At 57.8% G+C, this 21,931-nt stretch overlaps 2 protein-coding genes across 3 annotated transcripts; one reads left to right on the top strand and one right to left on the bottom strand.

Moving 5' to 3' along the window:
• The first annotated feature begins 1,278 nt into the window (after positions 1-1,278).
• On the top strand, positions 1,279-11,325 carry LOC103172935 (ras and Rab interactor 2). Of its 2 annotated transcripts, XM_042345433.1 has the most exons (11): positions 1,279-1,302; positions 2,298-2,760; positions 3,214-3,322; positions 3,483-3,555; positions 4,073-4,167; positions 5,432-5,803; positions 6,505-7,191; positions 8,679-8,984; positions 9,615-9,746; positions 10,275-10,438; positions 10,704-11,325. In XM_042345433.1, exons 2-11 carry the CDS (start codon positions 2,386-2,388, stop codon positions 11,007-11,009), a joined length of 2,619 nt encoding a protein of 872 aa, XP_042201367.1. In that variant the 5' UTR covers positions 1,279-1,302; positions 2,298-2,385; the 3' UTR covers positions 11,010-11,325. The 2 variants fall into 2 exon arrangements, with proteins under 2 accessions (XP_042201367.1, XP_042201366.1); XM_042345432.1 differs by lacking the exon at positions 1,279-1,302 and having other exon boundaries at positions 2,198-2,760.
• A 633-nt stretch (positions 11,326-11,958) lies between these two features.
• kptn (kaptin (actin binding protein)) lies at positions 11,959-19,585 on the bottom strand. Its single transcript, XM_042345421.1, has 12 exons — positions 19,361-19,585; positions 17,852-17,934; positions 17,239-17,323; positions 16,436-16,490; positions 15,832-15,907; positions 15,625-15,698; positions 14,954-15,069; positions 14,750-14,866; positions 14,151-14,235; positions 13,625-13,760; positions 12,906-13,115; positions 11,959-12,147 (listed from the first exon to the last, which is right to left on the bottom strand). The coding sequence occupies exons 1-12, from the start codon at positions 19,581-19,583 to the stop codon at positions 12,007-12,009; spliced, it is 1,401 nt and encodes a 466-aa protein (XP_042201355.1). The 5' UTR covers positions 19,584-19,585; the 3' UTR covers positions 11,959-12,006.
• Positions 19,586-21,931: the final 2,346 nt, after the last annotated feature.

The raw sequence follows: 21,931 nt of genomic DNA on the forward strand, positions 1-21,931 counted from the left end.
GTGGGGGAGCGAGCCCCAGCGCGGATACGATGGGGAGCGAGAGAGAGAGAGAGAGAGAGCAGGGGTTAGAGGAGAGAGCTCCAGTGTGGGGGAGCGAACCCCAGCGCGGACACGATGGGGAGCGAGAGAGAGAGAGAGAGAGAGCAGGGGTTAGAGGAGAGAGCTCCAGTGTGGGGGAGCGAACCCCAGCGCGGACACGATGGGGAGCGAGAGAGAGAGAGAGAGAGCAGGGAATGGGGTTAGAGGAGAGAGCTCCAGTGTGGGGGAGCGAGCCCCAGCGCGGACACGATGGGGAGCGAGAGAGAGAGAGAGAGAGAGCAGGGGTTAGAGGAGAGAGCTCCAGCGCGGACACGATAGGGCAAATGCGACTTCCTTTGAGCACATTTTAAGTGGGTCACACCTTTCAGACAGAGAAAAAAATGGGGGGGGTTTGAGAGACACGGAGATCGGTAACCGCACACACAGGTTTGCTGACTTTGCCGTATGTCCGTGCGCGTCTCTCTCTCTCTCTCTCTCTCTCAAGGGAAGGCTTGGACTCATAATTCGACCCGGCGCCTGATCCCGTCCTCGGGACGTCTCAGAGCTCCTCACGGGATACGCTGCGAAGTGTCGTGACTGTGCGTTTCGCGGGCGAAGCACGGCAGCCAACTGCGCCCGGAGACGTCCCCACAAACAGTCTGTGCGCGTCTGAGTGGGCGCGGGGGGGCTGAGGCGGGGGGGGGGGGGGGGGGAAGGTGGGGGAGTGAGGAAACTTGCCTAAGGTTTCGCCCTGACCTGACCCGCCCGGGAATCGAACCCGGGTCCACTGGCTGTGCGAGGCGAGGGGTCTAACCCCTGAGCTACAGGGGCTGTGGGGTGGGGGCGAGGGGTCTAACCCCTGAGCTACAGGGGCTGTGGGGTGGGGGGCGAGGAGTCTAACCCCTGAGCTACAGGGGCTGTGGGGTGGGGGGCGAGGAGTCTAACCCCTGAGCTATAGGGGCTGTGGGGTGGGGGCGAGGGGTCTAACCCCTGAGCTATAGGGGCTGTGGGGTGGGGGGCGAGGAGTCTAACCCCTGAGCTATAGGGGCTGTGGGGTGGGGGGCGAGGGGTCTAACCCCTGGAGCTACAGGGAAGCTCCACTTGAATCTTGAATGCAAAACCCCCGCCCTGCGCAAGCCCCCCCCCAAAAAACCCCCACCACCACCACACACTCACACACACACACAAACATGAAAGAGCAGTCACCAACGCCCGACCGGATATAATCGAATGCGATCAGACGCCGCTCTCGATGCTTGAAGTGTTGGGAGAGTTTTAATTACGGTGTCGTACTGTTTCCGACTGTTTTTCTGTGCGTGTGCGAGTGTGTGTTCACGTGTTCACGCGTTCGCCTGTACAAGTTCTTCGATAGGGTCTCTGCCAGTTCTGGAGGATAGCGTGTGAGATACAGTGGTTTTTTTTCCCCTCTCTCTCTCTCTCTCTATCTCTCTCTCTGACTTTCTTTGTCTCACTCTCCGTCTCTCTCCATCTCTGTCTGTCTCTCTCTCTCTCTCTCTCCGTCGACCGCAAACTGTTCGATGTGCCAAAGGGGGAACCTTAGCGCAGTCCTGACGGAGACTGAGTGGTGCTGATCGATGCCATGGAGGGGCCGGGTTGGCATCGAGAGTGACGCAGACGCTCTGCCCGCCATCACCCAACCCTTCATGAATACCGAGAGGACATCCTGTCGCCAAGACCCGCTGCCAAGCCATGACGTGCGGCTTTCGAAACCTTTTCCTTTCCCCCTTTGGACCTCTGTGACCTCCTGACCACCTCCCCACCACCCCTCCCAGCGCCCCCCCCACCCCTCCCAGCCATGGCCAGGTCAGGCCTTCATCCTCTCTGCCCCCTCCACCCTCTGGAACTCCATCCCCGCAGTCCCTCCGCCCTCCTCGCCCCGTCCCTCTCTCCCTCTCTCTCCATTCCTTCCTTTAAGACCCCCTTCTTCGACTGACTGCGCCTTCAGTCACCCTCCTACCCCCCCCCCCCCCACCCTCCACCCCTCCTGATCCCAACCCCCAGCTCGGGGCCAAACCCCTGATCGTCCAGCAAATGTGGGGACGTCCTCCCGACGTGAAAGTCTCCGTGTAAATGGGAGTTGTGGTTGTTGTGGTTGTTGTAGTGGTGGTGATGGTTGTTGTTGTTGTGGTGGGGGGTGATGGTTGTTGTTGTTGTGGTGGGGGGTGATGGTTGTTGTTGTTGTTGTCTGGCTCTGTCTGTGTTATTAATATCACTCATTATTACTAATTATTATTGTTGTTGTTACTGTTTGTGTTCAGCCTCCCGCCCCTGTGCAATGGCCGTCCGTCAGCCTGGCTCCGCGACCCCTCCCCTCAAGCCGTGACCTGCGACCTCTTGCCTAAAGCCATGACCTGCGAACTCTCACCTCAAGCCGCGCCCTGCAACCTCTTACCTCAGGCCAGCCTCAGTGACCTCTCACCTCAGGCCAAACGGAGTGACCTCTCATCTCAGGCCGCGACCCGCGATCTCTTACCTCAGGCCAACCTCAGTGACCTCTCACCTCCGGCCAGGCTCAGTGACCTCTCACCTCCGGCCAGGCTCAGTGACCTCTCACCTCCGGCCAGGCTCAGTGACCTCTCACCTCCGGCCAGGCTCAGTGACCTCTCACCTCAGGTCAGACTCAGTCTGTTTGAGAAGCTCAGGATGTCTCAGGGCATTTGGCTTCAGAGCGACATCGAACAATCAGATGTTCACAACGTCTTAGTGCGTCAGCCATTGGGGGTGAGTACCTCTCCAACAACTCATTCACCCAAGTGTAGCCCCTCCCAGAGTCTTGTCAGTGGCGGAGAACGAGACTGAGTCTCGGGGATTGGGGTGGGGGGGGGTTGTGGGTGGGGGCCGTGGAGGTGACTGTAGACACTGGTCGAAGAGTAAGGTCTTCAGGTACGATCTGAAGTTGGGGAAGGAAGGAACGGGGCGAGGCGGAGGGATTGGGGGAGAGTGGGACAGGATTTCGGAGCGCAGTGGGAGGAGCCGGGGGGTGAGTGGGACCATCAGGAGGCCAGAGCCGGTCGAGCGGAGGCAGCGGGTAGTGGGGTTGGGGTTTGGTGGGGGGGTGTTGTGTTGTTGGAGGGAGAGAAAGAGAGAGGGAGAGAGGTGGAGAGAGAGAGAGAGAGAGGGGGCGGGGGGGAAGGGAGCGACATTTCTGTGATGTTTTTCTCTTTGTAATTCCAGACGTTCCTGGTGTGGACGGACAAATGTGGGAAAAGGAAACTCGCGATGAGACAGAGCGACGGGAATAACCCAATCGTGACAGATTACATCATTCGGGAAGAAGCCGAAGGTGAATGAATTCTCCCCAGATCCCCAACCTGATCCCCTCCTGATCCCAAGCCCCGGCTCGGGTCCAAACCCCTGATGTCCTCCCGACGTGAAAGGCGCTGTGTAAGATGTTGGCCATTGCTGTTGTGGTCTAACCACTGGTTTGTCCTCTTTATTTGCAGTTTATTTCCTTGAAAATTCCCTCCTTGGATTCGGGGATTTGTTCCAGTTGATCGGATATTACTGTGTAAGCAGGTGAGCTCAGCCTCGCTCTCCACACCCTCCCCGACACTGCAAACCTTGCTATCTGGGTCTCTCAGCCTTGGCTCAGTCGCTCAGTCTCTCGCTCTCTCACCTTTGGGTCAGGAGCTTTGTGGGTTTGACCTCCAAACCACCACCCCCCCAGGGGAGTGGGGGACTAGTTGGGGTAAGAGCGCGGGGGAGTGGGGTTGAATTGGAAGCTCTTTCCAAACAGCCGGCACAGACACGATGGGCAGAATGGGGCTCCTTCTGCGCCCTAAGATTTCATAAGGTTGGAGAGAGTGACAGAGAGCGAAAGAGCGAGAGAGAGAAGGTGAGAGTGACAGAGAGAGAGAAGGTGACAGACAGAGAGAGAGAGAGAGAGAGATTGATGTTGTGAGCAAATGGACTTGCAAAAACAGGAAGCCACATAGTATAACTAGGAAGCTTTGCGGGCGGAGTGCGTGCGTGTGCGTGTGCGCGCGTGTGCGTGTGCCTAAAGTCAGTGTCTCTGCGGCTCTCTCACCCACAGGGATGTGCTGCCACACAGACTGTGCGTCCCCCCGGCTCTGCTCGAGCCCTCCCACTGCCAACCCGCCCTGGAGACGCTCTCCAGCCTCGGAATGAGTGAGTGTTTCGTTTCATCAGCAGTTACCGTCTCCGTCAGGTTATACACTTGTTGGTGGCTCCACTTCCTGCTTCTGCCGAGTCTCTCCCCTGTACCTCAGGGGTTAGACCCCTCGCCCCCCACCCCACAGCCCCTGTACCACAGGGGTTAGACCCCTCGCCCCCCACCCCACAGCCCCTGTACCACAGGGGTTAGACCCCTCGCCCCCCACCCCACAGCCCCTGTACCTCAGGGGTTAGACCCCTCGCCCTCCACCCCACAGCCCTGTAGCTCAGGGTTAGACCCCTCGCCTCGCACCCCACAGCCCCTGTAGCTCAGGGTTAGACCCCTCCCCTCGCACCCCACAGCCCCTGTAGCTCAGGGGTTAGACCGCTCGCCCCCCACCCCACAGTCCCTGTAGCTCAGGGTTAGACCCCTCCCCTCGCACCCCACAGCCCCTGTAGCTCAGGGGTTAGACCCCTCGCCCTCCACCCCACAGCCCCTGTAGCTCAGGGGTTAGACCGCTCGCCCCCCCACCCCACAGTCCCTTTAGCTCAGGGGTTAGACCCCTCCCCTCGCACCCCACAGCCACTGTAGCTCAGGGGTTAGACCCCTCGCCCCCACCCCACAGCCCCTGTAGCTCAGGGGTTAGACCCCTCCCCTCGCACCCCACAGCCACTGTAGCTCAGGGGTTAGACCCCTCGCCTCGTGAGCCAGAGGACCCGGGTTTGATTCCCGGGCGGGTCAGGTCCTTACTCCCCCCCCCCCCCCTCCACACACACACACACACACACACGCGCCTGTGTCCCCGGCGGTCAGTAGGAACCCACTTGTCAGTCGATTGGGGGATCACTTTTCGGGGGTAATAATCCCTTCAAAATAATAATAATTCGGTCACTTCAACCCCACGGCTGTTTGTGGGGACGTCGCCGGGCGATCGGCTGCCGCGTTCGCCCCCCAAAACGCACAGTCACTACACTGTACAGCGTATCCTGTGAAGCGCTTTGAGACGTCTCGAAGACGTGATCAGGCGCCGGGTCAAAGGCCAGAATTATTATTATTATTACTATTATCAGTGGGAAATCTCAGCCACGATTAATCCCTCTCCCTCTCTCCCTCCCTCTGTGTCTCTCTCTCTCTCCCTCTGTGTCTCTCTCTCTCTCTCCCTCTGTGTCTCTCTCTCTCTCCCTCTGTGTCTCTCTCTCTCTCTCCCTCTGTGTCTCTCTCTCTCTCCCTCTGTGTCTCTCTCTCTCTCTCCCTCTGTCTCTCTCTCTCTCTGGCCAGTTTTCTGGGACTCCCCGTTCAACTTGCCCGAAGACCCCCACCCACAGGTGCCATTGACCGTGACTGACTTACCCGAACCCAACACAGCCCCCACCCTGGAACTCTTAAAGGGCCATCTCCCCATGTGTTCCGTCACCGTCACGGCCGAAAATGGGGCCCTTTTCTTCATCAACCCCCTCTTCCTGAAGGAACACGGCGACATCTGGTTTCAGCACAGCCCGCGGCCCCCCGAAGACCCCCGTGAGGCCCCCCGATGTCCTCAGCCGGCCGTGGAGCCCGGAGACAGCCCCCCCTGCCTCCCCCAAGAGGGGAAGCAGCTCGGGGGCTCGGAGACGGAGCAGAAGCAGGCGCCAGAGACAACGACGAGGGCAGGTGAGTGTCCCAGGCTGGACTGACACTGTCGCTGTAGCTCAGGGGTTAGACCCCTCGCCTCGCACCCCACAGCCCCTGTAGCTCAGGGGTTAGACCCCTCCCCTCGCACCCCACAGCCCCTGTAGCTCAGGGGTTAGACCCCTCGCCTCGCACCCCACAGCCCCTGTAGCTCAGGGGTTAGACCCCTCCCCTCGCACCCCACAGCCCCTGTAGCTCAGGGGTTAGACCCCTCGCCTCGCACCCCACAGCCCCTGTAGCTCAGGGGTTAGACCCCTCGCCTCGCAAGCCAGAGGACCCGGGTTAGATTCCCGGGCGGGTCAGGTCAGGGCGAAACCTAAGGCAAGTTTAGGCAACCTGCTGTTGCCTCGGGCGTTGCTGAGCGCAAACCGGACTGTGGGGTCTGTGCTCAAACGCACGGTCACTGCACTCGAAGGTGACATCCTTGAGAAGCTCTTCGACCCGTCCTTCCCGAAGTCGCTGGATCGATCGGGAGGTTCATCCATTTCTCCTTCATTCATCTCCTTCAAGACCCTCCTCTTCAACCCGGTCTTCGGTCACCCTCCTACCCCCACCCCTCCACTGCCCCCCACACACCCCCAACCAGCTCAGGTCCAAACCCCTGACCGTCCAGAGCCTTGGGACGTCCTCCATTTGGTTTGGGAATAATTCCCTCTCTCTCTCTCTCTGGACCTCCTTAAAAGGGGATTCATCGCTCGAGCCGGCCAGCCAGAGTGGTGGGGACCACAGCCAGGCTGCTTTAAGGAGGAAGACCTTCGTGCGCAGGGCTGCCTGGAGCTGGGGCGAGGAGGTGGAGTCCGCGGGCAAGGCGGAGGCGGCCAGGGAGGAAGCCGGGGGCAGCCACAGTTTCCCGGCCCACTACCGGGCCTCCTGGCTGGAGGGATCGTCCCACCGGGAGCGGGCGGGAACGCTGACCAAATCCCGCTCGGAGAACTCGCTCTACGCCTGCGAGGCCTCGCTGCTGCCCCCTATCTGCGAGCTGGACTCACTCTCCCTGAGCAGCGTGGAGGAAGACACCGAGCCGACGGGAGGAACTTCGGTCCACCACAGGCAGAAGCGACACTCCACGGGCCTCACGGATAAGGTCCGCTTCCGCCTCTCTGCGGTCGGCCACGTCTTCACAGGCCTCATCTCCTCCGACCGGAAGGTCCGCAACAGGATCGTGGAGCTGGCTCAGGACAGGGGCTCCTACTTTGGGAACTTGGTCCAAGGGTTCATTAGCTACACCATAGAGAAAAAGGAGCAGGACACCACAAGCACCGAGTTCCTGCTGGAGATACATCAGATGCTGACCAGCCTGGGGAACTACCTGACACAGAGCTCCGAGCTCAATTTCCTCCTGGATCTGACAGACGAGGAGGGGCTCACAGGTCAGGCCCCAAACCCGGTCGCTCACCCCAACCACTCCACACCCCCCCCACCCCCGTTTCTGCCCGTAAACCACACGGTCTCCGTACCTCACGGGGCGTCCTGTCAAGCGCCTCGAGGCGTCTGGGTCAAAGGCCAGGGTTGTTGTTGGCTGTTGTGGTCTGTTCTCAGAGGCGAGAGTGAGCCGGGCTGACATGCACACGCACACACGCACGCACACACATGCACACACGCGCTCACACAATGCGCACACGCTCACACATACGCACTCACTCTCACTCACACCCACGCACACACACGCACGCACACGCACACACGCGCTCACACACGTGCACACTCACACAGTGGGTTAAGTTGGAGCTGAGGCCCTTTGATAGTTTCTCGCGGTAACTGAGTCTGTGTGTGACAATTCCGGGGGGGGGTTTGGGGACAGGAAATGGGGTGATGTCAACGGCAGTGAAGCAGAGGAAATTGACTGCGGTTTCCCTTCCTTCCCCTCTCTCTCCTTCCCTCCCCCACTTCCCCTCCCTCGCCTTCCCTCCCTCGCCTCCCTCCCTCCCTCCCCTCCCCTCCCTCCCCTCAAACCACACACACAGAAGCAGAAATTCCAATAAAAGGCCCCCAATTTCAACACCGTCCCTTGCGATGGGGCAACAGCCACAACACGTGGCACTTACGTGTTGGCTTTCACGTCGGGAGGACGTCCCCAAGTTTGCTGGACAGTCAGGGGTTTGGACCCGAGGGATCAGGAGGGGGTGGAGGGCGGGGAGGGAGGGAGGGAGGGTGGGGCAGGGGTAGGGGGGTGACCGAACCCGGGTCCTCTCACTACGGAGGTGAGCCCTCTAACCACTGAGCTACAGGAGCTGATATAATAATAATAATATAATAATAATAACCCCGGGGTTTGACCCGGCGCCTGATCACGTCAAAGCGATTCACGGGACCCACTGTAAAGTGTAGTGACTGTGCGTTTTGTGGGCCTAATACATTATTATATAATTATTATTATTATTATTATTATCCTGAGAGGCGGAAACCGATTCGATAACCACTTACGAGAGAGAGAAGCAGACAGGTATTTGGGGAGGACAGGTTTGCAGGAGGAGAGAGCGGGGGAGTGGGGACCAGTTGGGGTAAGAGAGGGGCAGTGGGAACTGTTTGGGGTAAGAGAGGGGGAGTGAGGACTAGTTGGTAGTTCTTTCAAAGAGAGGGCAAGGACATGATGGGCCGAATGGCCTCCTTCTGTGCTGTAAGGTTCTACGACTCTATGACAGCAGTGGGTCTATACCCCATGACGACCTCCCATTACACTGTGTGACGCTCTCTCTCTCTCTCTCTCTCTCTCCCGCTGCCGTGTTTGGCACGCACAATACACAGTCACTACACTTTAAGCGTGTGAAGCGCTTTGAGGCGTCTCGAAGGCGCGACGAGGCGCTGGGTCAAACGTGCGGATTATTATGATTCTTATTGTAACCCTCTCCGCCCTCAGACACAGCCATAGAGCGTGCGTTACACAAGTGTGTGCTGAAGCCTTTGCGGGAGTTTATCTTCGCCCGTCTGCTGATCTTCCACAGCAGGGATGGGACCTTGATGAAGTTGAAGGAGAACCAGGAGGTGGTTCGAGGCCAGAGTCTGGAGCAATTGGGGGTCACGGCCTGTGTCCCCGACTCTGTGGCCCTGGAGAAGATCCACAGCAAATTCCAGGCTATGTTCCTGCTCTACTCCCCCAGGAAGAAAATCACCCACCTCCTCAAGGCCTGCAAGCTCATCTATGAAGCCATGTCCGCAAACTCTGGTAGGGGTGGGACCTTCCTGATCATCATGGGGGCGGGGGAGGGGTGGGGTTTGGGGGGAGCACGGAGGGAGGGAGGAATCTCAGAGGCTCAGAGGAAGCCATTCAGCCTCTCCCCCTCTCCCCACCCGTCTGACTCTTGTCTCTATCCTTCTCCTCCCTAACCCCCCTCTTCTCCCCCTTCCGCCTCGCCTCCTCTTCCCTCCACTGACTGCATTCCCCCCTTCCCCTTGCCCCCCATCACCTCCCCCACCTCCCTCCATCCTCCCTCCCAGTTCTGGTCCCCATATTATAGCAAGGACAAGGGGATCCTGGAGAAGGGGCAGAAGAGGTTTTCGAGGATGATACCGGGGTCTAACTGCGAGGTCTTAACCGAGGTCTTTAAAACGATGAAAGGTTTTGATAGGGTAGAAGCCGTAGAGAAGATGCTTCCACTTGTGGGGGAGACCAAACCCAGGGTTAGTTGAGTAAGGAAACTTGCCCAATCTTTCGCCCAGACCTGACCCGCCCGGGAATCGAACCCGGGTCCTCTGGCTCGCGAGGGCAAGGGGTCTAACCTCCACGACTTGTCCTCATAATTCAACCCTTTAAGCCCTGGTATCACTCGGTTTGCGGTTGTTGTTGTCGTTGCAGGGAAACCTTATGGAGCAGATGATTTCCTGCCAGTCCTGACCTACGTTCTGGCTTTCAACGATGTGAGTAATCTCTCGCTGGATGTGGAGTATATCATGGAGCTTCTGAACCCAACCGAGCTGCAAGGTGAAGGTATCTATGCTTGTCGGCCTCCCTCCCCCAACTCCCCCCTCCACGGGCTGCAGGTCATCCAGAACCAACTCTGCAGCCCGTGTCCTCTCCCCCCACCAGGCTCCCCGACCCCATCACCCCCATCCTCGCCCCCACTAGGCTCCGTGACCCCATCACCACCCATCCTTGCCCGACTCCACTGGCTTCCCGTTCCCTCCCAGAGGATACAGTTCAAAGCCCCCCCCCCCCCTCACCGGGGGGAGGGGACCGTAGACACTGGTCGAAGAGGAAGGTCTTCAGGGGCGACCTGAAGATAGGGAAGGAAAGGTGGGTAAGAGGGAGGGAGGGAGGGAGGGAGGGAGTCTCCCAGCGCCTCATCACATCTTCGAAAGTCTCAAAGTGCTTCACAGGATACACTGTGGGGTGTTGTGACTGTTTAGTGGTTATTATTAGTAGTATTAGTATTGGATTATTATTATGACGATGATTATTATTAAGGGGTTGATTGATATTCCAGATGAAGATCTTGTGGTTGTGTTTGGTGTCTAGGGGGCTACTATTTGACCACTCTGTTCGGGGCTCTCTACCACATCAGACACTTTGAGCCGAGGACCTTGACTCGCAAGATCAGTAACGAGGCCAAGACCTCCATCCACCAGTGGCATCGTCGGAGAACACTACACCACAGCAAGTCCAAGAGGTGTTCCGCCAAGGTCAGTGCCCGCACAGGCCCTCGAGACGCCTCGAAGCGCTTCACGGATTATACCGTCAAGTGTAGCGACTGTATACTTTGTGGGCGGCAGCCAATTGCGCCCACAAAAGCCACGGTCACGACACTTCTCAGCCGGTCTGACCAGGTGGCTTTGAGACGTCTCGGAGGCCCGATAAGGCGTTGTGTTATCACCAACGCTGTCTCGCCTCACCCCGAGGGGTATTGATCGATTATCGGCGATTGATTATTGACCGTCTCGTTGGCAGGATTTACTCTACATCTCCTTCGGGAACTCTCAGTGCGATCAGAAGGCCATCATGGTACGAGAGAACGTGACCACAGCTGACGTACGCCAGCTTTTGGCTGAGAAGTACCAAGTCAATGACCCGAGCGGGTTCGGACTCTTTATCTCCAAAGGCCACGGCTTTGAGCTGCTGGAGGACAGCTGCTGTCCTCAGAGGGTTAAGGCCGAGCTGCAGGCCAGCGGAGAGAGGACACTGCATTTCGTGTACTGCCCGATCGACCAGCAGCAACTCTCGGCTGCCCCGTCCGAGATGTCGACTCAGCTGTGATGAGAGGGAGAGAGGGAGAGGGAGAGACGGACCGGGGGCTGGGAGGTGAGGGAATTCGATGGCAAGTTTCTTTACCGATTGGTTGGACGTTAATGGCAGTGAGTGGCAAGACCCACAACCCAACAGCCAATAATAGTAATAATAATAACCCCGGCGTGTGACCCGGCGCCTGATCGCGTCGGCGAGACGTCTCAAAGCGCTTCTCGCCCCTCGCCCCCAGCCCCTCGACGACTATTTAATAAACAAGATGGTTTCAACTCCCACATGGCTTCCTCTGTTCAATCTACTCCCCCTCACACACTGACACACACACACCTACCGACTCCCACACACTGACACACACACACACACACACAGACGCATAGAATATGGGGACCAGAACTGGACAGCGTTCTCCACGTCTGGTCTGACCCAAAGCTCCACAGGGCTCTCACCTTCTAGAAATGAACCCCAACCCCTCATATTTTTTTGTGGCCTTTATTGACTGCATCGTTATTGCCGGTGATTTGTGTCTCGGTTCCCCTCAATCCCTTTGGTCCTCGACCCCCTTTAGCTCCCACTCCCCACTGCAACCAACTCTCCAACCCCGACCCTTAATGACACGCGGGGGGATCACATCAATAATAATCCCCGGTGCGTGACCCGGCCCCGATCACGTCTTCGAGACGTCTCAAAGCGCTTCACGGGACACGCTGCAAAGTGTAGTGACTGTGTGTTTTGTGGGCGAAACTCGGCAGCCAAATTGCGCCGCCCAGCGACGTCCCCACAAACAGCCGTGGGGTGAGTGAGTGACCCAATTATTATTATATTTTTTTGCGGAGGGGAAGGGATTAAAGTGAGTGACTGTGTATTTTGTGGGAGACACAGTGGGGTGTGGGGAGGTTGGGGAGAGGGGGGGATGGGGGGGGGGTCAGTGTTCCTGATGTTTCTGGAGGAGAAAATCACAGCCTTTTTTGGGGGAAAAAAAGCTTCACAAGTTTAATGCCGGTGATTACATTCAGTGGTTTCCTTCCGGATCTTTCCGTGGCTGGTCCCCGGGAACAGCTCTCCGCGTCTCCTCGTCCCCCCTCCCCAACAACCGCCCCAACCCTCGCCCCAGTCGCTCCATCACCAGCTCTGCCGTCTGACACACACTGTGCTGTGGTGGGGAGAGAGGGGGTGAGAGAGGGGGGAGAGAGGGGGGAGAGAGGGGGGGGTGGGGGACGAGTGGGGGGGAGAGAGAGAGAGAGAGAGAGAGAGAGGTGGGGGGGGGAGAGAGAAGGGAGAGCGGGGAGGGAGAAAGAAGGAGACAGTGTGTTTGATTTACTTTTCTTCAAACAAACTGGTAATTTTATTGCAGGCAAAGGAGTGTGCGCGTGTGCGCGTGTGTGTGCGCGCGGAGGTGTGTGTGCGGAGGAGGTGTGTGTGTGCGGAGGAGGGGTGTGTGAGTGTGCGGAGAAGGAGTGTGTGCGCGGAGGTGTGTGTCTGTGTGCGGAGGTGTGTGTGTGTGGAGGAGGGGTGTGTGTGTGCGCGGAGGTGTGTGTGTGCGGAGGTGTGTGCGGAGGAGGTGTGTGTGTGCGTGGGTGTGTGTGTGTGTGGAGGAGGTGTGTGTGTGCGCGGAGGAGGGGTGTATGCGCGGAGGTGTGTGTGCGGAAGTGTGTGTGTGTGGAGGACGGGTGTGTGTGTGCGCGGAGGGGTGTGTGTGGAGGTGTGTGTGCGGAGGTGTGTGTGTGTGAAGGAGAGGTGTGTGTGTGCGCGGAGGTGTGTGTGTGCGGAGGAGGGGTGTGTGCGTGGGTGTGTGTGTGCGGAGGAGGGGTGTATGCGCGGAGGTGTGTGTGCGGAAGTGTGTGTGTGTGGAGGAGGGGTGTGTGTGTGCGCGGAGGGGTGTGTGCGTGGGTGTGTGTGTGCGCTAATCACCTGTAAGATGTGCAACCCTCTCAGTGACACCACAATGAGCTCACACAGTCCATCGCCGGTCAGGTCAGCATAGTCCAGTGACAGCAGCGGACTTTGGAAGCTCCTCTTCCACAGCAGCTGGTACTGACCCCGGGGTTCAGGCTGTGTCCCCCACTCCCCCGCCTCGGCCCCCAGGCCCTCCGAGGCCCAGTGCTTGTAACACAGCAGCTCCTAACAACAACAGCAGCAGCAACAACAAATTACACTCGTACAGAGAGCTTCACGTCGCAAAGGCGTCCCAGGGCACGGGGCAGTCAGGGACTTTGTGAGGGGGGGGGGGGGGGAGGTGGTGGTGTGAGTGAGATACATACATCATTGAGACTCCTCAAAGGATACACTGTAAAGTGTAGTGACTGTGTGTTTTGCGGGCGAAACAACAGGGAGGGGAGAGAGGGAGGGAGGGAGGGAGGGAGAGAGGGGCAGAGAAAGAGAGAGAGGGAGAGAGAGAGAGAGAAAGAGACAGAAGGGGAGCGAGCGGGTGGGGGGAGAGGTAGGGAGGGGGAAAGGGGGAGAGTGAGAGAGACAATTGCGTCCAGTGACGTCCCCACAAACAGTCCCGTGTGTGTTGTGGGTGTCTGGGGTACGGGGAGGGCTGTGAAGCCAGAGGTACAGGACCTAGCGACTTGCAAACCCCCCCCCCCCCCCCCACACGGGGACAGTGTCCCGCAGATCTCCATTACCTGCCCGTAAGTTCCCAGGAGGATTTCCTTCACTCCGTCAAAATCCACGTCGGTGACTAAGGCACAAAGGACGCTGTCAAACTGATCGCTTTCAGGTAAAATCCACTGATCAGCGAGACCATGCTTCAACACGTCCCTGAAACAAACGACAGGGAGTGTGTGTGTGTGTGTGTGTGTCTATGTGTCTGTCTGTGTGTCTATGTCTGTCTGTCTGTGTGTCTATGTGTGTGTCTGTCTGTGTGTGTCTATGTGTGTGTGTCTGTCTGTGTGTGTCTATGTGTGTGTCTATCTGTTTGTGTGTGTCTATGTGTGTCTATCTGTCTGTGTGTGTCTATGTGTGTGTGTCTATCTGTCTGTGTGTGTGTCTATGTATGTGTGTGTGTGTCTGTGGAGTAAGGAAACTTGCCCAACGTTTCATCCCAACCTGACCTGCTCGGAAATCGAACCCGGGTCCTCTGGCTCGCGAGGCGAGGGGTCTAACCCCTGAGCCACAGGGACACCACACAGTCAGTCATCGCTAACTGACCTGTAAACAACTGAGAGCTCGATAGTAGAGGTCACTAATAGGCTGTAATCTTCCAAACACTTTCCAACTTCATCCTTCCAGGAAACTGTACTGAGAGAGAGAGAGAGAGAGAGAGGAAGGGAGGGGGGAGAGTGGGGGGAAGAGGGGGAGGAGGAGAGAGAGGTAGGGGTGAGAGAGGGGGAGAGGGAGAGAGAGACAGAAGGGAAGAGAGTGGGGGGAGGGAGAGAGGGGTAGGGAGGGGAGAGTGACAGGGAGGAGGAAAGGGAGAGAGAGAGAGAGGGAGGGAGGGAGAGAGGGAGGGAGGGAGGGAGAGATAATAATAATAATGTTTTCGAAAATATTCTTGTCTCAAAGCGCTTCGCAGTTTCACTGTGAGCTCCGGCCTGCTTCACGCCCCCCGCCCCGGCCTTCAAGCACTCTGCCCCCCACCCTCTGGAACTCCATCCCCGCAGTCCCTTTGCCTCGCCCCCTCCCTCGTCCCCTTCAAGACCTTTCTCTTCGAGTGTGCCTTCGATCACCCTCCGAAAGGCACCGTGTAAATTTTACATGTTGTTGTTGTTGTGTTCATGTGCAAAGCTGCCCCCTCCCTCACCACTGACCTGTGCTGGGCCGGGGGGCCGGGGGGCTGCGAGTATCTCTGCCCGAGCTCGATAACGTGAAGAGGAGGACAGTGGAGATCGGCCCGTCCTGCTGAATGCTCCAACTCTGGAGGATCTCTGCCGGAGAGAGAGAGTGTGAGTGAGAGAGAGATAATGAGAGAGAGAGAGGGGGAGAGAGACGGAGGGATTCGAAATGTCTCAGACCTTTTGTGTCCTGGTTGACGTGGGAAACACTGACCAGCCCACTCTGGCAGCCATAGGCGGTCAGTCTCCTGGGCTGGGAGCTGCCCGCAATGTTCACCACATCCAACCACAGCACACTGTACACAGAGAGAGAGAGTGTCAGCCCTTACACACACACACACACACAGTACACAGAGAGAGAGTGTGTCAGCCCTTACACACACACACACAGTACACAGAGAGAGAGTGTCAGCCCTTACACACACACACACACACAGTACACAGAGTGTGTCAGCCCTTACACACACACACACAGTACACAGAGAGAGTGTCAGCCCTTACACACACACACTGTACACAGAGAGAGAGAGAGAGAGAGAGTGTGTCAGCCCTTACACACACACACACACTGTACACAGAGAGAGAGTGTGTCAGCCCTTACACACACACACAGTACACAGAGAGAATCAGTCCTTACACACACACACACTGTACACAGAGAGAATCAGTCCTTACACACACACACACTGTACACAGAGAGAGAGAGTCAGCCCTTACACACACACACACTGTACACAGAGAGAGAGTCAGCCCTTACACACACACACACACACACACTAGTGAGTGAGCCAGGCTGACACCTGTATCTCAGTGAGGAGGAGGATGATGATGATGATGGAATAAGACCTTACTGACTGGGTAACTCCGTCAGCTCCGGGAACAGCATCTCTATCGGCCATTCCTCAAACTGGTGCAGAGCGCCGTTCTGTTGGGACGACAACAAGCAGAGAGGCCATTCAGCTCCCGGGGGAGGGGGGAGAGGGGTACGCTGGGGCCGGGACCCAGTGGGGTGGGGGGGGGGCGCCACAGCAGGGGGCGGAACCAGGCGAGACACTCACCTCTTTGTACAGGTGGATGCGCTGATCATGGCCACTGAGTAGGAAAACTGTCTCGTATTGTCCGCTACACCTCACCCTGAGCATCATCATCATCACAGGAGAGAGAGAGAGAGAGAGAGAGACAACAACAACACATTACATTTACACAGAGTCTTTCAGGTCGGGCCGGACGTTTCCCCCCCAAGTTTGCTGGACAGTCAGGGGTTTGGGGGGTTGGGATCGGTCGGGCGGGTGGGGGGTGGGGGGGTGGGAGGGTGACCGAAAGCGCGGTCGAAGAGGAGGGTCTTGAGATGGGAGGTGAGGGAGTGGGGAGGGAGGGAGAGAGACAGAGAGAGAGAGAGAGAGAGATACGGACAGAAGGAGAGAGCAAGAGACTGAGAAATGGAGACAGACAGCGAGAGAGAGAGAGCAAAAGCTTGGACTCACACATGCACACACAGACCCCCAGACACACTCACAAACGCCCCCCCCCCAGACACAGACAGACACAAAGACACACACACACAGACCCTCAGACACACTCACAAATACACACCCCCAGACCCAGACCCAGACCCAAACACACACACTCCCCCATCCCAGTCACGGACACAGATTTACTTACTCCACGTGGTAAAGTTGGAAGGGAGTGAACTGAAGCTCCAGATTCAAGCAGCTTTCTACAAACACAGCAAAACATGGGCAAGATTACAGTACCCCAGGGCACAGCCACCACCCCCCCACCCCCCTCTCTCCCTCTAGGGCACAGCTCCCCCAACCAGATCCCCCCTCACCCCCTCCCTCCCTCCCTCCCTCCCAGGGAACAGCAGATGCAGCTGCTTAGGATACACTGTGAAGTCTATTTTGTGGGCTGTACATTTTGTTGACTGTATGTATTAAATGCGTGGATCAGGGTGTGTGTATGTGTGTGTGTGTGTGTGTGTGTGGGGGGGGGGGGGGGGGAGTAGGAAACTTACCTAAAGTTTTGCCCTGACCTGACCCGTCCGGGAATCAAACCCGGATCCTCTGGCTCGCGAGGCGAGGGGTCTAACCCCTGGGCTACAGGGGCTGTGGGGTGCGAGGCGAGGGGTCTAACCCCTGAGCTACAGGGGCTGTGGGGTGCGAGGCGAGGGGTCTAACCCCTGAGCTACAGGGGCTGTGGGGTGGGGGGCGAGGGGTCTAACCCCTGAGCTACAGGGGCTGTGGGGTGCGAGGCGGGGGGTCTAACCCTGAGCTACAGGGGCTGTGGGGTGCGAGGGGAGGGGTCTAACCCCTGAGCTACAGGGGCTGTGGGGTGCGAGGGGAGGAGGGGTCTAACCCCTGAGTTATAAGGATTTAATACCAGAGTTTACATTGATTGAGGGGTTGGGGCAGTGGCAATGCTGCGGAGTTGTTGTTGTTGTTGTTGTTTGGGTCTGTGGTACTCACGGGCGATCGAGTCCAGATTGTATTCCGATCCAGGTTCGTAATCACAGTAGATATTAAGGAACGGACTCGCTTTGTCCCCGGAATCCTGTGGGAGAGGGAAGCGAGTAAACGACAACGGCCCTCACGCGGGACCCCGGGGCCCCATCGCGTCGTCGAGACGTCTCAAAGCGCTTCACAGGATTACACTGGCAAGTGTAGTGACTGTGCGCGCGCGTCGTGGGCCAAAACCTGGCAGCCAATTGCGGCTCAGCGACGCACCCCCCCCCCCCACACAAACAGCCGTGGGTTGAGCCTCATCCTAACCCCCAACTCCCCAGCACTGGGCAGGCAATGAGCTCAGAGACAGACCGGTTCGCCCGGACCCTCTGAGACCACGACCACGAGACGTCAAGGAGCGGGAGGAGGCCATTCAGCCCCTCGAGCCTGTGCCCCGCCATTTAATGAGATCCACGGCCGATCTCCTAACCCAATTCCATTTACCCGCCCCGTCCCCCCCCCGATGCCTCAATCCCCTCGATCCTTGTCCTGAGTGCGTCACAGGTCCCAGCGATCTCACCGCGGAGACACGACACGAAGACAAGACCCCCCGGGGACGGCCATTGAAGACGTTTACCTTAATAAACGTGATCCCCACCACCAGACCGCCTTTGGGGGGCGACTTGTTAAAAGCGTCGATGGAAACAATTTCTGCGTCGACTGAGAGAGAGAGAGAGAGAGAGAGAGAGAGAGAAGTTCAGAACCTCGGTCCTGCCTCAGCCTCGCACAGGGCACACGGAAAGGTGCAGTGACTGTGTGGTTTGTGGGCTGGGGCGGTGGGGAGGAGGAGGGGCTTATTAGTGGGGTTGGGGGAGGGGCTTATTGTCTGGGGAGGGGCCTATTACCAGGGAGGGGGGGCCTGTTGCCTGGGGTTGGGAGGCGTGGCCTGTTGAATGGGGAGGGGAGGCGGGGTCTGTTACTTGGGGAGGGGAGGTGGGGCATGTTGCCTGGGGATGGGAGGCGTGGCCTGTTGGATGGGGAGGGGAGACGGGGCCTGTTACGTGGGAAGGGGAGGCGGGACCTGTTGCCTGGGGATGGGAGGCGGGGCCTGTTGCCTGGGGAGGGGAGGCGGGGCCTGTTGCCTGGGGCTGGGAGGCGGAGCTTGTTACATGGGGAGGCGGGGCTGTTGGATGGGGAAGGGAGGCGGAGCTTGTTACATGAGGAGGGGAGGCGGAGCTTGTTACATGGGGATTGGAGGCGGAGCTTGTTACATGGGGACAGGAGGCGGAGCTTGTTGCCTGGGGATGGGAGGCGGAGCTTGTTGCCTGGGGATGAGAGGCGGAGCTTGTTGCATGGGGAGGCAGGGCCTGTTGGATGGGGATGGGAGGCGGAGCTTGTTACATGGGGACGGGAGGCGGAGCTTGTTACATGGGGACGGGAGGCGGAGCTTGTTACATGAGGAGGAGAGGTGGAGCTTGTTACATGGGGATTGGAGGCGGGGCCTGTTGGATGGGGATGGGAGGCGGAGCTTGTTGCCTGGGGATGGGAGGTGGAGCTTGTTACATGGGGATGGGAGGCGGAGCTTGTTACATGGGGACGGGAGGCGGAGCTTGTTACATGGGGACGGGAGGCGGAGCTTGTTACATGGGGACAGGAGGCGGAGCTTGTTATATGGGGACGGGAGGCGGAGCTTGTTATATGGGGACAGGAGGCGGAGCTTGTTATATGGGGATGGGAGGCGGAGCTTGTTACATGGGGAGGCGGGGCCTGTTGCCTGGGGAGTGGAGGCGGAGCTTGTTACATGGGGATGGGAGGCGGAGCTTGTTACATGGGGACGGGAGGCGGAGCTTGTTACATGGGGATGGGAGGCGGAGCTTTGTTACATGGGGAGGCGGGGCCTGTTGCCTGGGGAGTGGAGGCGGAGCTTGTTACATGGGGAGGGGAGGTGGAGCTTGTTACCTGGGGAGAGGAGGTGGGGCCTGTTACCTGGGGAGAGGAGGCGGGGCCTGTTACCTGGGGCGGGGCCTGTTACCTGGGGAGAGGAGGCGGGGCCTGTTACCTGGGGCGGGGCCTGCTACCTGGGGAGAGGAGGCGGGGCCTGTTGTCTGGGGGCGGGGCCTGTTGCCGGGGGGGCGGGGCCTGTTACCTGGGATGTAGGTGAACTGAACCTCCTTTGCCAGGGGCCTGATTTTCTGTCGGAGGCTCTGGTACCTGAAGCTGATGACTTTGCCCTTCAGGGTGGCCGCCAGCAGGTCGTGGCCGCCCTCGGGTTTGGCGAAGGCCGCCAACCCGTACATGTTGCTCTGCGACGACAGGCGGCTGAAGCTGTCCTCCAGCAGCGGGCAGCGGGCGCTCGCCGGCGCCTCCATCCGGGGGTGGGTGGGGGGGGAGGGGGCGGGAGGGAGGGAGGGAACCGTCGTCGTCAACAGCAACTGCAACCGCCAGACCGCGCCGCCCCCCTCCCCCCTCCTTCCCGCCAAGGTTTTGCTGCGGGCCACGGCGCGTTCGGATGACGCGTCGAAGCGACGGGAAAAAAAAGCCAGCGTCGAAGATGGCGGCCGCCGTCTGCCATGATCAAAGATGGCGGCCGGCTGCCCCCGCCAGCGTCAAAGATGGCAGCCGCGGCGGGCGTTTGTTGCCAGTATAAAAGATGGCGACCGCCGTGGTTTTGCCAATATCAAAGATGGCGACCATGCACTTGCCACCAATGGACTCAGGTGGAGCGAAGGTCTCACGTGGACCTCATTATAATAACAATAACAATAATAATCCTTGTATTTGACCCACAGCGCCTTATCACACCTTAGACACGTCACAAAGCTCTCCACAGGATGCGCTGTGTGTTTTGCGGGTGAAACTGTCGTGGATTGAAAGTGACCAAATAATTACTATTATTATTTTATTTTGAAGGGATTATTATCCCCCGGAAAAGTGATCCGCCCATCGACTAACAACTGGGGTCCGACTGACTGCCGGTAAACAGAGGCGCGCGTCTGTGTGTGTGTGGGTGAGCAAGGAAACTTGCCCAACGTTTCGCCCTGACCTGCCGGGAATTGAACCCAGGTGTCTCGCTCTAACCACTGAGATACAGGACTCCAGATATAATCGGTGGCTCACCCCACGAATGTGGGACGTCGCCGTGCGCAAACTGCAAACACTGCGAGTCCCGCCCAGCACCGACAGAGCAATTAATAATAATAATAATCCTTGCATTTGATATAGCGCTTTTCACGTCGGGAGGACGTCCCAAAGCGCTTCACAGAACACACTGCAAACTGAATTGACTGTATATTTGTGGGCGAACGCGGCAGCCAATTGCGCACAGCAATGTCCCACAAACAGTCGTAAATTGAAAATGACCCAATTTATTATTATTTTTGGTTTTTGGAGGGATTATTATTAGGCTCTGTGTGGAGTAAGGAAACTTGCCCGAGGTTTCGCCCTCTGCCTGGAATTGAACTCAGGTCTCTCGCTTGCAAAGCGAGTGCTCTAACCACTGAGCTACAGGACTCCAATTAAGTCCTTAATCAAGGGATTCTGATCGCGAGTTGGAAGAGAAAGAACGGGAGACATTAAAAGATGGTCAAACATTCTTTTTATTGGGAGTACAGGCACACAGCTGTGTACAGATGATGATAATAATTCTTGCGTTCGATATGGGGCGTCATCATGTCGTTGAGACGTCTCAAAGCGCTTCACAGGATACACTGTAAAGTGTCGCGACTCTATATTTTTGCGTGCGAAACCCGGCAGCCAATTAATTGCGCACGGCAAATGTTAAGTCACCAAAACAAAAACGGGTGGCTTTATAAATATCTCGGGATAAATGCTTTCTTTGCCAACGCGAGTTTCTACCGCAGGCAATTAGTGTTCGTAGTATTTACAGGACTCTGTAAAAAGTCAGAAACTTCCATGCCTTTGCCACTCTGTTCAACTGTACAGACATCTGGGCTCAATGCTCTCTACGTTTTTTAGTCTAGCAAATACAGCGGGGGGTCCGAGAGAGGGGGGAAAAAAATCACATTGGCCGTAGATCCGATCGGAAATGAAACTCGGGTTTATTTTTTTTTCAGTGGCGACGGTTTACGTCGGGACCACGGTTCTGTATCGTCGTCCCTCTCCCTACTCACTCCCTCCCTCCCTCCACTCTCACAGAAGTCACTGGAAGTTAGGTGAAAATATTGTGGTGGAGGCGGGGGCTTGAGTTAATAGGTTGACCCCTTTTAAGACAGGTGAATCGTTGGGTTGCATGACAGGTCCAATCAGAGGTGAGAAAGGCCCCCCCACCCCAAGGAGAGGGGCAAGATGGGCCTCGTTGGGGGTTGGGGCGGCTCGGAAAACTGGCTGTGGTCCCCCTCAGGGCATCCCCCCTCCTAGCTCCCTTTAAAGGGTGATGGCAGATTGACGTCATGGTGGAGGGGTCTGGGACCACCTATGGCCAACGGTTGGGTAGCTCTGATGAAGGACAAGGTACCTGGTATCACACCTCTCTCTGTCTCTCTCCACCACTTCCACCCCCCAACTCTATGCCATGCGCCATCGCTGAGGCTATAGGTTGCAATCTACGCCTCGCGCAGGTGGAGAAAACGCCAAAAAAAAGCCGAGGCAATGTGGAAATCACCGGGGAATCACAATCTCAGCTGATGCTGAGACCAAACCCCCTCAAGCGCCTGGGAACCCATGTTCAAGGCATCAAACAGCATCCACTGCTCTGACG

Source organism: Callorhinchus milii, unplaced genomic scaffold (assembly GCF_018977255.1).
Source record: "Callorhinchus milii isolate IMCB2004 unplaced genomic scaffold, IMCB_Cmil_1.0 Scaffold45, whole genome shotgun sequence".
Classification (NCBI taxonomy): Eukaryota; Metazoa; Chordata; class Chondrichthyes; order Chimaeriformes; family Callorhinchidae; genus Callorhinchus; species Callorhinchus milii.

Bases quoted from the DNA above. Each gene is read 5' to 3' on its own strand.
- kptn (XM_042345421.1), bottom strand. From the start codon at position 19,583: ATGGAGGCGCCGGCGAGCGCCCGCTGCCCGCTGCTGGAGGACAGCTTC. The intron at 15,070-15,624 runs GTAAGGTCTTAT...CTCTGTGTACAG, and splicing joins CTGACGGAGTTACCCAGTCA to TGTGCTGTGGTTGGATGTGG. The intron at 13,116-13,624 runs GTAATGGAGATC...TGTTGTTGTTAG, and splicing joins TCCTGGGAACTTACGGGCAG to GAGCTGCTGTGTTACAAGCA.
- LOC103172935 (XM_042345433.1), top strand. From the start codon at position 2,386: ATGACCTGCGAACTCTCACCTCAAGCCGCGCCCTGCAACCTCTTACCT. The intron at 4,168-5,431 runs GTGAGTGTTTCG...CTCTCTGGCCAG, and splicing joins GCTCTCCAGCCTCGGAATGA to TTTTCTGGGACTCCCCGTTC. The intron at 10,439-10,703 runs GTCAGTGCCCGC...TCTCGTTGGCAG, and splicing joins CCAAGAGGTGTTCCGCCAAG to GATTTACTCTACATCTCCTT.